The sequence below is a fragment of the Zootoca vivipara genome, chromosome 2 (assembly GCF_965207765.1).
Source record: "Zootoca vivipara chromosome 2, rZooViv2.hap1.1, whole genome shotgun sequence".
NCBI classification, from domain to species: domain Eukaryota; kingdom Metazoa; phylum Chordata; class Lepidosauria; order Squamata; family Lacertidae; genus Zootoca; species Zootoca vivipara.
This window is the reverse complement of record NC_142584.1, coordinates 109,608,042-109,622,401: the sequence shown is the minus strand read 5'-3', so window position 1 is coordinate 109,622,401 and position 14,360 is coordinate 109,608,042. Positions and strand designations below refer to the sequence as shown.

At 47.6% G+C, this 14,360-nt stretch overlaps 1 protein-coding gene across 1 annotated transcript; it reads left to right on the top strand.

Annotated features, from left to right (window-relative positions):
• Nucleotides 1–2,596: 2,596 nt before the first annotated feature.
• LOC118080128 (E3 ubiquitin-protein ligase TRIM39-like) lies at nucleotides 2,597–12,644 on the top strand. Its single transcript, XM_060270990.2, has 7 exons — nucleotides 2,597–3,019; nucleotides 3,625–3,720; nucleotides 6,369–6,599; nucleotides 7,776–7,798; nucleotides 8,099–8,217; nucleotides 9,921–9,953; nucleotides 11,987–12,644. Exons 1-7 carry the CDS (start codon nucleotides 2,612–2,614, stop codon nucleotides 12,502–12,504), a joined length of 1,428 nt encoding a protein of 475 aa, XP_060126973.2. The 5' UTR covers nucleotides 2,597–2,611; the 3' UTR covers nucleotides 12,505–12,644.
• The last annotated feature ends 1,716 nt before the right edge of the window (nucleotides 12,645–14,360 follow it).

Below are 14,360 nucleotides of genomic sequence, written 5' to 3'. Positions count from 1 at the left end.
CAGTGGCCAACGGGAAGCCCCACAACTGGTACTAATGTATACTGCCTCTGACAGCACAGAATAATAGAATTGTCGAGTTGCAAGGGACCCTAAGGGTCACCAGCAGAGGTAGAACACAACCATCCCAACTAGTTCCAAAATGTAATAACACTTCCCATTAAGCCACACATTAGGGTATGTGCAGTTTGCCGATGTGACAATGCGTGCAACCATCTATAGATAACTTTGAGAAATGATGCAAACAATATTTTGGGGCCCTCCATCAAAGACTGGGGCGAGGGACCCTGTGGCCCTCCAGATGTTGCTGGACTTGCAAGCAATACAGGTTAATGCAGAGTTTCCGCCAGGCACCCCCCAAACTGCGGCCCTCCAGATGTTTTGGCCTACAACTCCCATGATCCCTAGCTAACAGGACCAGTGGTCGGGGAAGATGGGAATTGTAGTCCAAAACATCTGGAGGGCCGAAGTTTGGGGGTGCCTGGTTTCTGCCAAAGCAGGGTTTCTGGACTACAACTCCCATCATCCCTAGCTAGGACCATTGGTTAGGGATGATGGGAATTGTAGTCCAAAAACAAAACCAACAGCTTCTCCACAGCAAACCCTGCTCCACAGCAAATCCCCATTATGTGGCTCCCTTAGAAGAACAGCTCTTTTTTTCCCAGACCGGAGTGGATGCTCCCTGTGAGAATTTATATAACATTTAGGAAACATCTGAGGGCAGTCCTGTATAGGGAATCCTTTCAAGGTTTAATGTTTTACCATGCTGATTATAAGGGATGCGGGTAGGGTTGCCAGACTCAATAGAGGACAGGACTTCTGTGCCTTTAATTGCCCTGCTCTCTTTTGAGTCTGGAAACCCTAAAGAGAAACCAGCAGACCCTTTGTTTAATTTCCAAGCAAAGGGTCTGCTGGTTTCTCTTTAAGGTTTCCAGACTCAAAAGAGAGCAGGGCAATTAAAGGCACAGAAGTCCTGTCCTCTATTGAGTTTGGCAACCCTAGATGCGGGTGGCGCTGTGGGTTAAACCACAGAGCCTAGGGCTTACAGATCAGAAGTTGGGCGGTTTGAATCCCCGCGACGGCTCCTGCCAACCTAGCAGTTCGAAAGCACATCAAAGTGCAAGTAGATAAATAGGTACCGCTACAGCGGGAAGGTAAACGGCGTTCCCGTGTGCCGCTCTAGTTCTCCAGAAGCGGCTTTGTCGTGTTGACCACATGACCTGGAAGCTGTACGCCAGCTCCCTCAGCCAGTAAAGCGAGATGAGTGCCGCCGGTCACGACTGGACCTAATGGTCAGGGGTCCCTTTACCTTTACCTTTATGCTGATTTTATATGCTGGGAGCCGTCCAGCACCCCACTCAGATGGGTGGGGTACTATTATTATTATTATTATTATTATTAAACCTGCCTTTGCAAGGGCGGGTGACATGACCAGGAGCCTAGCACAGCTACCCCTCTGGAAATGGCTCATTGAAGCGATCCAGGTGCGGGGGAGCGGGGAGGGAGAGCAGTTTGCTTCAGGCTCTTAACATGACACGACGCCTGAAGAGAGATCCCCGACGTGCACCCGCCCCTTCCAAGCGCTCCCCTCCAGCGCAGCAAACCGCGGTCCCTAAGGCGCTGGTGGAGCATCCAGCGGAAAGGAAAGGAGCGGCGCCATTGGCCGCGGGTCTTGCCAGCCTCACCCAATCCGAATTGCCGGAGCCGCCCGCTTGCGAAAAGCCCGCGTCGAGACTGAGCAAAGCGAAAGTGAGGGCGTGGCCAGAGGGGGGGGGCTTTCATCCCGGGAGAAACACTGGGATTTAAATATATCTGTTTATTGATTGGTAGCTTCCTGGTCCTTCTAGTGTGTTGCTTTTTCTCCCCTCTCCTGAAAGGGGCAATCGAATTTGTGAGAGCTTCAAATTGATTGTCTGGCTATGCTGTCTTTTGTTGTTGGGGTAAGATTGAATGAGAAGCGTGCTAACTCCCCCCCCCCCCCCAAATTCGCAGTCTATTTTACCTCTCTCTCTGAAGCGGCTGTTGTTTCCTCCCCCTTGATGAGAGTAGCTCAGTCCGTAAAGATATTTAATCTTAGGGTCGTTTGGCAAGATATTTCCCAATCACAGGGGGTTGGACTTAAATAACCTTCCTTCGTGGTCCCTTCCAACTCGACAGTTCTGTGGTACACAAATAATACTTCTTTTCTTTCTGTGTGTACCTGAGGCTTCGCCCTAAAGTGTTTCCTGCTCAGTCCAGGGAAATACTAACAGCTACAAATTAGTCTTCTTGAACATGTGCAGAGTGCTTGCCTTTTGCAACTGAGTGCCCATAGTCAGGAAGCTGTGTATGTAGTGGCAAGAACAATGATAGATAAATGTATATGTTTTAATGGCTAGTCCCAAACCAAACTTTGCTACATTTTGAATGCACAATTTAGTTAGAAGGTGGTAATCCTTATCTAAGGTAATTTCTCTCTTTCCTTCCCCAGACTGCTGTTGTCCGTTGCACACAACTTCAGCAGCAGTTCAGATAAAAGGAGTTCCCTCTAAAACCTCAAGCCAAGGGCTTTTGCACCTTTTGGGGAGAAGGAAACTTAAATTCAACTTAAAAATAAAAATTGTTGTATTGAGCAATGGCTGCTGAGGATACCCTGAAGATGTTTGAGGTGGAAGTGACTTGCTCCATTTGCTTGGAATATTTCACTGACCCAGTGATTCTAGACTGTGGGCACAATTTCTGCCACCACTGTGTTATCAAGTACTGGAAAGACTTTGTGCGTGATCGGAGCTGCCCTGAGTGCAGATGGGTAGTTGAGCCTGACAAGCTCATTACGAACAAGCCGCTGGAAAACTTGGCTGGATTCCTCAGAGATCGAGCAAAACAAGCAAAAGGAGGGGAGATAACCTGCTACAGGCACTCCGAGCCTCCCACATCTTTCTGTAAGACTGACCAAGCCCTAGTCTGCTCAGCATGTGTCGAATCCGCAGAGCACAAGGCTCACGACGTAGTTCCCATGGAGCAAGCTGCCCAAGAGACCAAGGTGGGAGAGGCCTTTGTTTCTAGGACTGGGTTGGGAATAATGAATGCATATTGTTGATTTACAGGAGGAATTTAAAAAACATTCCTGCTTACTGAGGCATTTGGTGTCCGAAGGTCCCTGTTCATGGCAGGCCTGGGATCACTGGTTGAGAGAATGCTTTGAGCTTAGAATGTTTTTTAACTTTATTACATACTCTACTAGGGACCCAGGTGGCGCTGTGGGTTAAACCACAGAGTCTAGGGCTTGCTGATCAGAAGGTCGGCGGTTTGAATCCCTGCAACGGGGTGAGCTCCCGTTGCTCGGTCCCAGCTCCTGCCCACCTAGCAGTTCGAAAGCACATCAAAGTGCAAGTAGATAAATAGGGACCGCTCCGGCGGGAAGGTAAACGGCGTTTCCGTGCGCTGCTCTGGTTCGCCAGAAGCAGCTTTGTCATGCTGGCCACATGACCCGGAAGCTGTCTGCGGACAAACGCCGGCTCCCTCGGCCTATAGAGCGAGATGAACACCGCAACCCCAGAGTCGGACACAACTGGACCTGATGGTCAGGGGCCCCTTTACCTTTACCTTTACCTACTCTACTAAAGCATGCTTGTTTTTTCTTTTCAGGATCGCGTAGTCAACTGCATTAATGCTCTAGAGAACCGGGTAGACACACTTCTGGAGTGTAGATCAGCTGCAGAAAAACAAACTCAAACCCTGCTTGTAAGTGTCACTGTTACTGGCAAGTCTGCAAGTAGCACTTTTTTTAAAAAAAAGTGTAATTGCCAACAAAGGAGCACATAAAATAACCTCCAAGTTGGAGATCCCTTTTTGGAAACTCTTTCCCTATTGCATGCAAAACCAGGTTTTTCTGTCCTTCTTGTGGGATGAGCATTTCTCATGCAAACTCCAAAGTGTGAGCAAACTTTTCACAGCTACTGCACTACATTGTTGTTGTAAAAATGCCACCCTTTTCCCCCACCCCCCAATTTAATCTGGTGTCATCCTCTCTGAAGGAAATCTGATAAATAAAAAACCCAACACCTTGTTTGTGATATCAGTCTCTGCCAGTATCCCTGTGTTAGGTGGGGCTCGCGGAAGTTGCAGTTCAAAGGCATCAGGTTGAGTTTGGTGTAAACTAAAGACTGGAGCTTGGAAAAGACCCTGATGTTGGGAAAGATTGAGGGCACTAGGAGAAGGGGACGACAGAGGACAAGATGGTTGGACAGTGTTCTCGAAGCTACGAACATGAGTTTGACCAAACTGCGGGAGGCAGTGCAAGACAGGAGTGCCTGGCGTGCTATGGTCCATGGGGTCACGAAGAGTCGGACACGACTAAACGACTAAACAACAACAAAGACTGGAGCTGGGAACCTCTGTCTTAGGGATGAATCACCGGTTTTAAGAGCTGGGGAACTGACAACAGTCAATGCCTCTTATCCATCTCGTTGTAAAATTATTAGTTAATGACTCACATAACTGATGGCTTTCCACACTGTGTTTCCCTGCTTCATTGATGTAGGTGCCTGCCTGTCCTCTGTAATGCTGAGTGAAGCCCTATGAGAATTGGTCGTAGCAGTCACGGTGGTTAAGGGTTTGAGCTGTGAGCTCAACGGGATGACCTTCAGCTTTATGATCAACCTCCTCCCTTTCCCCATTTGAAGCATGGTGGTTAATAACATTATTCTCCCTTCAAGAATTGCTTATAATGGTTAACGTGAGAGTGTATGAGGCTGTTTGTTTTGAACACCCCTCCGTTCTTAACAGGGCAAGCTCTGTTGTTAGGCAAAACAGGCAGCAGATGCTGGGGAGTGAGAAGCAACAGCAAAGAGTAGGGAGGATAGAGCTGGGCACCCCCTAAGCTGGCCTGCTGCCCTCAGCATAGTGGAGGAGGCCGCCCCCATTGCCAGTGCCGAATTAAGATTCATCTGCCTATATGGTTCATCGTCTGCCCATGGAATGGGGGCCGGGTGCCATTTTGTCCTGGACTTCAGGCGGCAAAATGCCTTGGGCTAGCCTCATAGCTGCCAAGTTTTCCCTTTTCTCGCGAGGAAGCCTATTCAGCATCAGGGAAAATCCCTTTAAAAAAGGGATAACTTGGCAGCTATGGCTAGCCTTGATGCTTAATCTTGTTAATGTCACAGACTGGCTGAATGCAGAGGAGTGATGGGAGGCACTGGTTGGGGAACCCCCCAAGGGAATAGTGCTCAGAGCCAGGAGATCGGTGGTGGGACAATGGTGAGTGGTCAGAGGGAGCTGACTGGGAGGAGGAGGTGTCGGAAGTGGAAGAGGCAACAGGGTTTAGTGAGCAGGAAGAGGCTTTGGCAGAGAGCAGTCCAGAATCGGAGGCAGGAGAGGAGAGGGGGCAGGAGACAGGGATGAGGCAGGCTGCTGAAGAATCCTGGGAGTCTCCTCCTCCTGCTGGAACCAGCTCCACTACCCCCTGGTCTCCTAGAACATGCAGAGAAATGAAGAGGGCGGAGCAACAAGATACAAGATAATAGGAGCCTTAGGCTGCTGGGGAAGTCTTGGCTTCTTTGTTGTTTTACAGTGGTACCTTGGTTCTCAAACGCCTTGGTACTCAAACAACTTGGAACCAAAACACTGCAAACCCGGAAGTAAGTGTTCTGGTTTGAGGGCGTAGGAAGGGGGGGCGATAGGGGCGCTCCGCCCTGGGCAGTGCGATCCCGAGGGTGCCCTGCCCCTGCAGGCGGCAGGCCACACCCCCAGAATGCGCACCACTCCCCCAGAACGCGCGCCAGCCCCGGCCCCGCCTGCTCTCTGCCCCCGGTGCCGGAGCATGAAGCTCCGCCACTGCTGGTTTGTGAACTTTTTTCAGAAACCGAACGTGCTTCGTTCGGAGTGTTACACTTCCGATTTGAGTGCCACGCTTTCGTTTTGAGTGTGTTATGCTGAGATCTGTCTGTTTTTACTATTTATTTTGCTATTTGTTTTTGCGGCTCTTTTTTGTGACTGTGTGGAACGCAGTTCAGCTACTGATGGATGGATTGTGTGACTGCAGTACATTGTTTATTGCTTTCATTTTATGGATCAATGGTCTCATTAGATAGTAAAATTCATGTTAAATTGCTGTTTTAGGGGTTGTTTTTAAAAGTCTGGAACAGATTAATCCATTTTGCATTACTTTCTATGGGAAAGCATGCCTTGGTTTTGGAACGGACTTCCAGAACGGATTAAGTTTGAAAACCAAGGTACCACTGTATTGCTGACCTATGCCTGATTCCAGCTCCTGGCCATTAAACGTCCTTTTCTATATAATTAGTATCCTACTGTTGCCAGGACCGACCTTATTCCTGCCTCCTCTGACCCCCCCCCCCTTTCCCTGCTCTCTTTCCATCGGCTTATTGAAGAAACTGTCAGAGAGGTTGGTGCAAGAAACAGTGTCCAAGTTCGACGATCTGCGCCAGTTCCTGTTATCCGAAGAGCACACTGTGGTTGGCAAGCTCCGAGACATACTGAAGGAGATCGTAACGAGGAGAGACAATCACATGAGCAAGCTTTTTCGGGAAGTCTCCTCTTGCGAAATCCTCATCCGGGAGCTGGAGAAGAAGTTCTGCCAGTCAGTGAGTGAACTCCTGCAGGTAAGGCGGAAGTGGCAAGAAATAGACAAGGCTCTCCCCCCCCCCCAAGGGCAGTCTGGTACCCAAACCTTCATGCACCCTTTCCTTAGGCGGCACCCACACCATACATTTAGAGCCCTCTGATACCACTGTAAACAGCCATGGCTCCCCCCAAAGACTTGTGGGAGCTGTAGTTTAAGGGTGCTGAGAGCTATGAGGATACCCCTATCCCCCTCACCTTCTGTTCCTAGAGTTCCCTTGGGAGAGGGATGGATTGATCACCCTGTGAACTGCAGCTCTGTGAGGGGATAAGAAATTTAAATCTGCCTACCTCTGAGGGTTGTTGTGAAGATGCATGGGGGGGGAGTGTCCCCAATTATATGCTGCTCTGAATGTGACCAATTTTGAAAGGTTTGGGTAGCACGAAGCACTAGCTGCTTTGTCCAGTGTTCTCAAGTCACACATAATTGCCTGTTCTAGTTACAGGTAGGTAGCCATGTTGGTCTGAGTCGAAGCAAAAATAAGCAAGGGCTGAGGCGCTAAAGAAAGCTTGATCATGCATAATGAGATAAGAATCCTGTGTCTTTATTCATCCCAGGTGGCTCCATGGTTTTAAGCTTGGTAATGACTTCCAATTCAGCAATTTCTCTTTCCAGTCTGTTCCTGAATTTTTTCTGTAATAAAACAGCTGCTTTGAGATCTTGTATAGAATGTCCTGGGATGAATAAAGACATAGGATTATTATCTCATTATGTATGATCAAGCTTTCTTTAGCGCCTCAGCCCTTGCTCCCCCCCCCCCCCCCCGCAGGACCAATTGCAGCCATCAGCAGTCGTTAACAGCCATCTACAGGTTTACCACTCTCATCAGCCCATCACCCATTCTCCCCCACCCACCGCCACCCTCTGTATATACATAGGGGTCTGACGCTTCTGTTTCAAGAGTATCTGAGGAAGTGTGCATGCACACGAAAGCTCACACCAAAATAAAAACTTAGTTGGTCTTTAAGGTGCTACTGAAGGAATTTTTTTACAGTTGCCTGTGTTGGGTTAAAACACACCTTTCCACCAGTCTTTTTTGATGGCTTCTGCTAAACAGATGGCCCACTGATGGGCACAAGCATAGCTAGAAGGGTTTTTTTTTTTCCAAAGGGCGTGCATCAGGCTCCAATTTCTTCTTTTGCTCTCTCCCTTCTAGGATGCTGGGAGCACCATGGAGAAGTAAGTGGAGCTCATCACAACCAAAGACCGATCCTGCCTAGGGGCCTGGTCCTGGGAATCACCGAGGGCAAAGAGTGGCTGCTGTGCTCGGGTCCTGCTTGCAGGCTTCCCATAGGTCAACCACTGTGGGAACAGAGGGGCAGACTAGATGGGTCTTTGGCCTGATCCTGCAAGCATGGCATGTCCCCCAATGTTCTGAGTGGCGGAGCCGTCCCTGCTTGCTGCCTAGTTTTCCATTGAATCTCTGTTGTCTCTGGGAGATACGGATAGCGGGTTCAGCCCTGGTTTGTTTCCCTCCAGGTTCCACCAGGCAACACCGTTTCAGTGTGTGAGCCCTTTTTCGCCAAAGCAGCTGTGGGAAATATGGGATGTGACGGACGCAAACATCTCTCTGGAGAGTGCCATGAAGCAATTCAAAGGTTAATAATAATAATTATCATTTATTATTTATTATTTATACCCCGCCCATCTTGCTGGGTTTCCCCAGCCACTCTGGGCGGCATCCAACAGAATATTAAAATACAAGAATCTATCAAACATTAAAAGCTTCCCTAAACAGGGCTGCCTTCAGGTGTCTTCTAAAAGTCTGGTAGTTGTTTTTCTCTTTGACATCTGGTGGGAAGGCGTTCCACAGGGCGGGTGCCACCACCGAGAAGGCCCTCTGCCTAGTTCCTTGCAAGTTGGCTTCTCGCAACGAGGGAACCGCCAGAAGGCCCTCGGTGCTGGATCTCAGTGTCCGGGCTGAACGGTGGGGGTGGAGACGCTCCTTCAGGTATACTGGGCCGAGGCTGTTTAGGGCTTTAAAGGTCAGCATCAACACTTTGAATTGTGCTCGGAAACGTACTGGGAGCCAAGGAAAGAACTGCTGCAAACCTCTTGTGGTTTTTTTGATGCTGGCCATGGATTTGAGTTAAATCAAATTGATTTAAATCACAGTTAAAATCACGTAAGACTTGATTTAAATCCTTTTTTTTTTACAGAAAGACTCATTTTTGCTGGTATAATCTTAATATTTACAACCAGATGAAGGCTTCATTTTTGGAATAATAAATTTTCATAGTAGTTTTTACAGTTATATCAAAAATTTCTGGTTTGGTTATACTATTAGAAATACATAGACAGATAACTATGAAACTGTTGTGAGGATTAATAAGTTAACTGTTCATATCTGGACAACTTTTCTGCTGGACTTTTATTGGAAGGAGAAAAACAATCATTTCCTTGATAACAATTTAAACATTTTATTTAACTGAAACAATAACATTAAAGCACATATATCCATGTTTGTCAACTGATGTGGTTAAACAATTAAAAAAAACCCTTAGACTGAGTTTTAGCACACATGAAAAACTTTAAACAAATCCTTATTTCCTTTGGACTTTGTATAGAAAACTATCTTTGGAAAGATTGTTCCTCCAAAGCATTTTATTTTCAAAATCCGATTTAAATAAATAAATAAAAACCATTGATTTTTATCTACTCTGGTCTGTGGGAGGTGATGCTATTGCCCACCTAAGCGAAGACGCTTGGATGGGTCTAATCAGTGCTAATTTTCTAGAAAAAGAGGTACCAGAACTCACCATGATCTCTTAGAATTGCAATGGTGCCCACTTAAGAGGTGCCAGAACTGAGTTCTGGTGAGTTCCAGCTGAAAAAAAGCCCTGGGTCTATCCCAGGATAGGGAACCTGTGGCCCTGCAGATGTGGGTGGACTACAACTGTCATCATCCTTGACCACTGACTGTCCTAGCAGGGCCTGGTGGGAAACAGAGTCCAGCCACATCTGCAGAGCCACAGATTCCCCACCCCGATCTATTTGGTATTGATCTATGGCATTCCCCAGATGTTGCTGGACTACAACTCCTATCATCCGTAGCTAGCAGCACCAGTGGTCGAGGATGATGGGAGTTGTAGTCCAACAACGTCTGGGGACTCGAGGCTGAGAAAGGCTGGTCTGTGAAGACGATTCTCCCCACCACCACCTGCACAAATCTCCTCAGCTTCCTCTTTAATTCTTCACTGGAAATAAGGGGGAGGGGGACAAGTAACACACTGAGGGAAACTGATCTGTTTGATGAAGGCAGTGATGTGGTGATCAAGGTATTTTCCCTTTCCTTCTTCAGATGCTCTGGAGTCTAGATCCTCGCTTCAGGAAGGTAAACCTCTGGGACCTGCGTGCGAAGGGTCAAAGGAAACTCACAAGGAGGGCGTATATTTTTGTAGACTGCTGTTGGATTGCACTGTGTTGGGTTATCTGCTTGCTGTTTTATGAGTTGGTTTTTATTTTTATTACTTGCATTTGCATTCCACCTTTTCCTTCAAGGTGGCGGACATGGTTTCCCCCCTCCCTCATTTAATTCCCACAACCCTTTGAAGTAGGTTAGGCAGGGAGACAGCAACTGGCCAATGGTAAAGGGGTGAACTTCATGGCCAAGCTGGGTTTTGAATCCCAGTCTTAGTCTGACACTCTGGACACTATGCAGGTCTGGTTTTGAATGTGAGATATTCTTAAGTTTTGTTTTTATTTTGTATTGCTTCTATGTTGTAAGCCTGCAGCCCTCAAGATGTGGTAGGCTCCAGGTTCTGTCAGTTCCAGTCAGTGAAGACTGGCCCATTTGTGCAAATGGATTGCCCTTCTAAATTCAGTCTACCCTCAGCCACCACCTACTTGCCTGTCTTCTTACTTCCATCCACTTGAGAGGGTGGAACTGGCTGTGAGCTTACCCCTTCTTGGGATCAGTATTTCCCTTGTAGATCTCAGCAGGGAAGGAGGATAGAGGCAGAATTAGAATTACTCGGAGCCTAAAAGGAAAGGACAATATGAGTGGACTCTCCATGCCCTAACCACAGCAAAAAGACTGAAACTGATTAATTGGGGGGGGGGTGCAGCTCCCTTTTACGATTGTTTTAAAGCAGGCATCCCCAAACTTCGGCCTTCCAGATGTTTTGGACTACAATTCCCATCTTCCCCGACCACTGGTCTTGTTAGCTAGGGATCATGGGAGTTGTAGGCCAAAACATCTGGAGGGCCGCAGTTTGGGGATGCCTGGATTAAAGACTTGTACAAACTTGCAACATATGAACAACTTGCATATAAACACAGACTTGCCATGGACAAATTCAATGATATTTGGAATATATTCTTACAAATATTGTAATAGGTTAAGATCTGGCACAACAGCAGATCTTGTAAAGAAAAAGAAAGAATTATTGGGGGCCTAAAAATGTGCACCTCGAGTGTCCCTGCCCTGTCTGACTGGGTCTGTTTCCATGGCCTACCAATAAGCCCTGGGCAATCAAACTTACACTATGTGTAAAATTATATTTGTCATGCCATTGCAGCCTCGTACCCAACGTTACTTGGTAACTCTTTGTTGTTGTTGTTTAGTCGTTTAGTCGTGTCCGACTCTTCGTGACCCCATGGACCATAGCACGCCAGGCACTCCTGTCTTGCACTGCCTCCTGCAATTTGGTCAAACTCATGTTCGTAGCTTCGAGAACACTGTCCAACCATCTTGTCCTCTGTCGTCCCCTTCTCCTAGTGCCCTCAATCTTTCCCAACATCAGGGTCTTTTCCAAGGATTCTTCTCTTCTCATGAGGTGGCCAAAGTATTGGAGCCTGAGCTTCATGATCTGTCCTTCCAGGGAGCACTCAGGGCTGATTTCCTTAAGAATGGATAGGTTTGATCTTCTTGCAGTCCATGGGACTCTCAAGAGTCTCCTCCAGCACCATAATTCAAAAGCATCAATTCTTCGGCGATCAGCCTTCTTTATGGTCCAGCTCTCACTTCCATACATCACTACTGGGAAAACCATAGCTTTAACTATACGGACCTTTGTCGGCAAGGTGATGTCTCTGCTTTTTAAGATGCTGTCTTGGTAACTCTAACAAACCCAAAACTCAATGCAGTTTTGAAATTGCTGTTTGAAATCCATACAGTTTTGAAGCGTTCTGTCCACCATCATAATTCAAATGGTATCCAGCCATCAGCAAAAATCTGTTCCTTGACTTTGGGAACTATCATGCAGAATTTGGCTGTGATATCTTAAGAGGTGTCTAGATGTATAGCAAACAATTTCCCAAAAACATATCGGAGATCGTGATGTTACTGCTTCAATGGTACGCTTCTCCTCCCAGCCCTTCCAAGCTCACCACTGTAACTCATTTCTCTCCGCCATCTTCTTTCAGCGATCGTGGCCTTTGATCCAGAGACGGCGCATCCCCGGCTCATCCTGTCCAAGGACCACAAAAGCGTGAGGCTGGGGGACAAACCTCAAGAGCTGCCCAAGAGCCGGAAGCGGTTTGAAGCCAACCTCTTCCTCCTGGGATGCGAGGAGTTTGCTGTGGGCAGGAACTACTGGGATGTCGCTGTGGGAAGCGAGGGTGAATGGGCCGTGGGGGTGGCCAGGAAGTCCGTAAAGAGGAAGGACGTGGCTGCCATAAGCTATAAGGTTGGGATCTGGGCAATAGGGAAGCGGGGGAGCCAGTATGCGGTTTTCAACCCCCCCGACTTCCCTCCTCTGAGCTCTGTGCGGGAGCTCAAGAAAGTCCGAGTGTCTTTAAACTGCGATGGGAGGCACGTGGCCTTCTTTGATGCCGACGATGCAGCCCTGCTTTTCCAGACCCCAATAACTACTGTCGCCAGAGAGTCCTTCCTCCCCTTCTTTCATGTTTCCAATAAAGCCGTTCTAACACTGCCCCCCTAAGGCAGTCAGAACCTTCTTCACACTTACGACTTTGGCCACTCAGTGGTTGATGGAGCACAGAACACGAGCAACTCACTTTCGTGTCTTCCCTGGGAGGTTGATCTAGGCTAGCCCCGCCCCGCCCCCCCCCCGAACTTGGATCTCCCATCTGTTTTTTGACTACATCATCCCTGACACCACTGGTCCTGCTAGTTAGGTATGATGGGATTTGTAGTCCAACAACAGCTGGGCAACCATGTTTGGAAAACCCTGTTCTAGGCCAGCCTTCCAGATGTTTTGACTGCAACTCCCACCAGTCCATCTGTGCTGATTGGGACTGATGAGAGTTGTAGCTGGAAGCATCTGGAGCAGATGTAGACCTTTGGGCCTCTGGGTATTGCTAAACTACAACTCCCGTCATCCCTGGCCATTGGTTATGCTTGCTGGGGCTGCTGGTAGTTGTAGTTCAGCAACTCCTGGGGGGAGACAAAGGTTCCCTATATTCTAAATATGGAGGGTTACAGGGTTGGGAAAAGGCTGTTCTAGGCTACATTCAGTGTGGTCATTTGGCTTCTCCCTCCTCCGATGAAGGGGATTCTGGGGTTGAAATGAAACCTTAACCAATCCTGACACTGTTTATATTTCAAGGGGGTGAAAACACATATTTTCACAGTTATTTTGCAAGATCTGTAATAAACAGTAAAGCTGATGATCTGCATGTTAACTTTTTAAAGAGAACTTTTGTTCATAGGTTTTATGTGGAAGAGTGAACGTATTTACGGGATGATTTTTGCTAAGCCAAGATGTATTAAAGGCTTCTGTTTCTCTTATTGCTGCCTTGTTTTCTTTTCCAAGCTCAAAAACGATTGCAGATGCATATTTCCCTTGAATCTTGCTTCCTTTAAGGAAGGCGAGGAACCTTTGGCTTCCCTCATGTTGCTGAACTGCAGCTGCCATCATCCCAGGCTCTTGACCATGCTTCCTGGGGCTGATGGGCATAAATGTTCCCCATAAGTGCTCTAAGGTTGGGAACCTGCATTCCAAAGGCTATATTCAGCCCTTGGCCTAATTCCATGTGGTGGGCAGGTGGAAACACAAGGAAGGGAAGGGAAGAAGGGAGAAAAACAGATGAGGGGAGGGGGCTGAAAGGGATGGAGCTGGGTTCTGCTCCTCTTGGTGGAAACTTTGATCAGCTTTCAACTCAACTCTGCATTATAGGAAAAGTGACAGATTGCAGCTCCCCCAAAGTCTGCCTCTGGGTATTTAATTTTTTTAAACAAACAAACATGACACGTTGAGGTTTTTCCTGTGAGTTGCATTGGAGCAGGGGTTCCCAACAAAATTTTCTCGAGGACCCCTCATCGAGCCGCTATTGTGACAAGGACCCCCATTAATTCCTAATCTAATTTTTCCAGTAAGCTTAACACTGATCTTGGAAGGGTTCGGTTCAAGGGACGCCGACGATTTAGTTTCAATGGACACTGACAAGATCGGTTCGAGAGTCACTGACTTACTTGCTTGAACATCAAATGCATTATCTTCCTCTTCATCTGTAGGCCTTTGTCGTTTTAACGAACCACTTTTTAACCAACGGTCCATTTTTAACTACGCAAACTGTAGCTTCCGCGAAAAACAACGCTTTGTTTACAAACACTACTGTTTTGCAAAGAGGCAGCGCGCGCCAGGGAGGAGGGAGGGGAATGGAGAAGATAGGGTACCTGCGCAGTGGCACAAAAATGAAGCCGACGCGCGCAAAGCATCTTGGGGAGGTGAGCGTTAGTAGAATGCTGTGCGCTGCTTCTTTGCAAAACAGTAGTGTTTGTAAACAAAGCGTTGTTTTTCGCGGAAGCTACAGTTTGCGTAAAGCGCCACCTAAC

Coding starts and splice junctions, on each gene's coding strand:
- LOC118080128 (XM_060270990.2), top strand. CDS start 2,612: ATGGCTGCTGAGGATACCCTGAAGATGTTTGAGGTGGAAGTGACTTGC. Junction 7,799..8,098: donor GCTGGGAGCACCATGGAGAA/GTAAGTGGAGCT, acceptor GTTTCCCTCCAG/GTTCCACCAGGCAACACCGT. Junction 8,218..9,920: donor TGCCATGAAGCAATTCAAAG/GTTAATAATAAT, acceptor TTCCTTCTTCAG/ATGCTCTGGAGTCTAGATCC.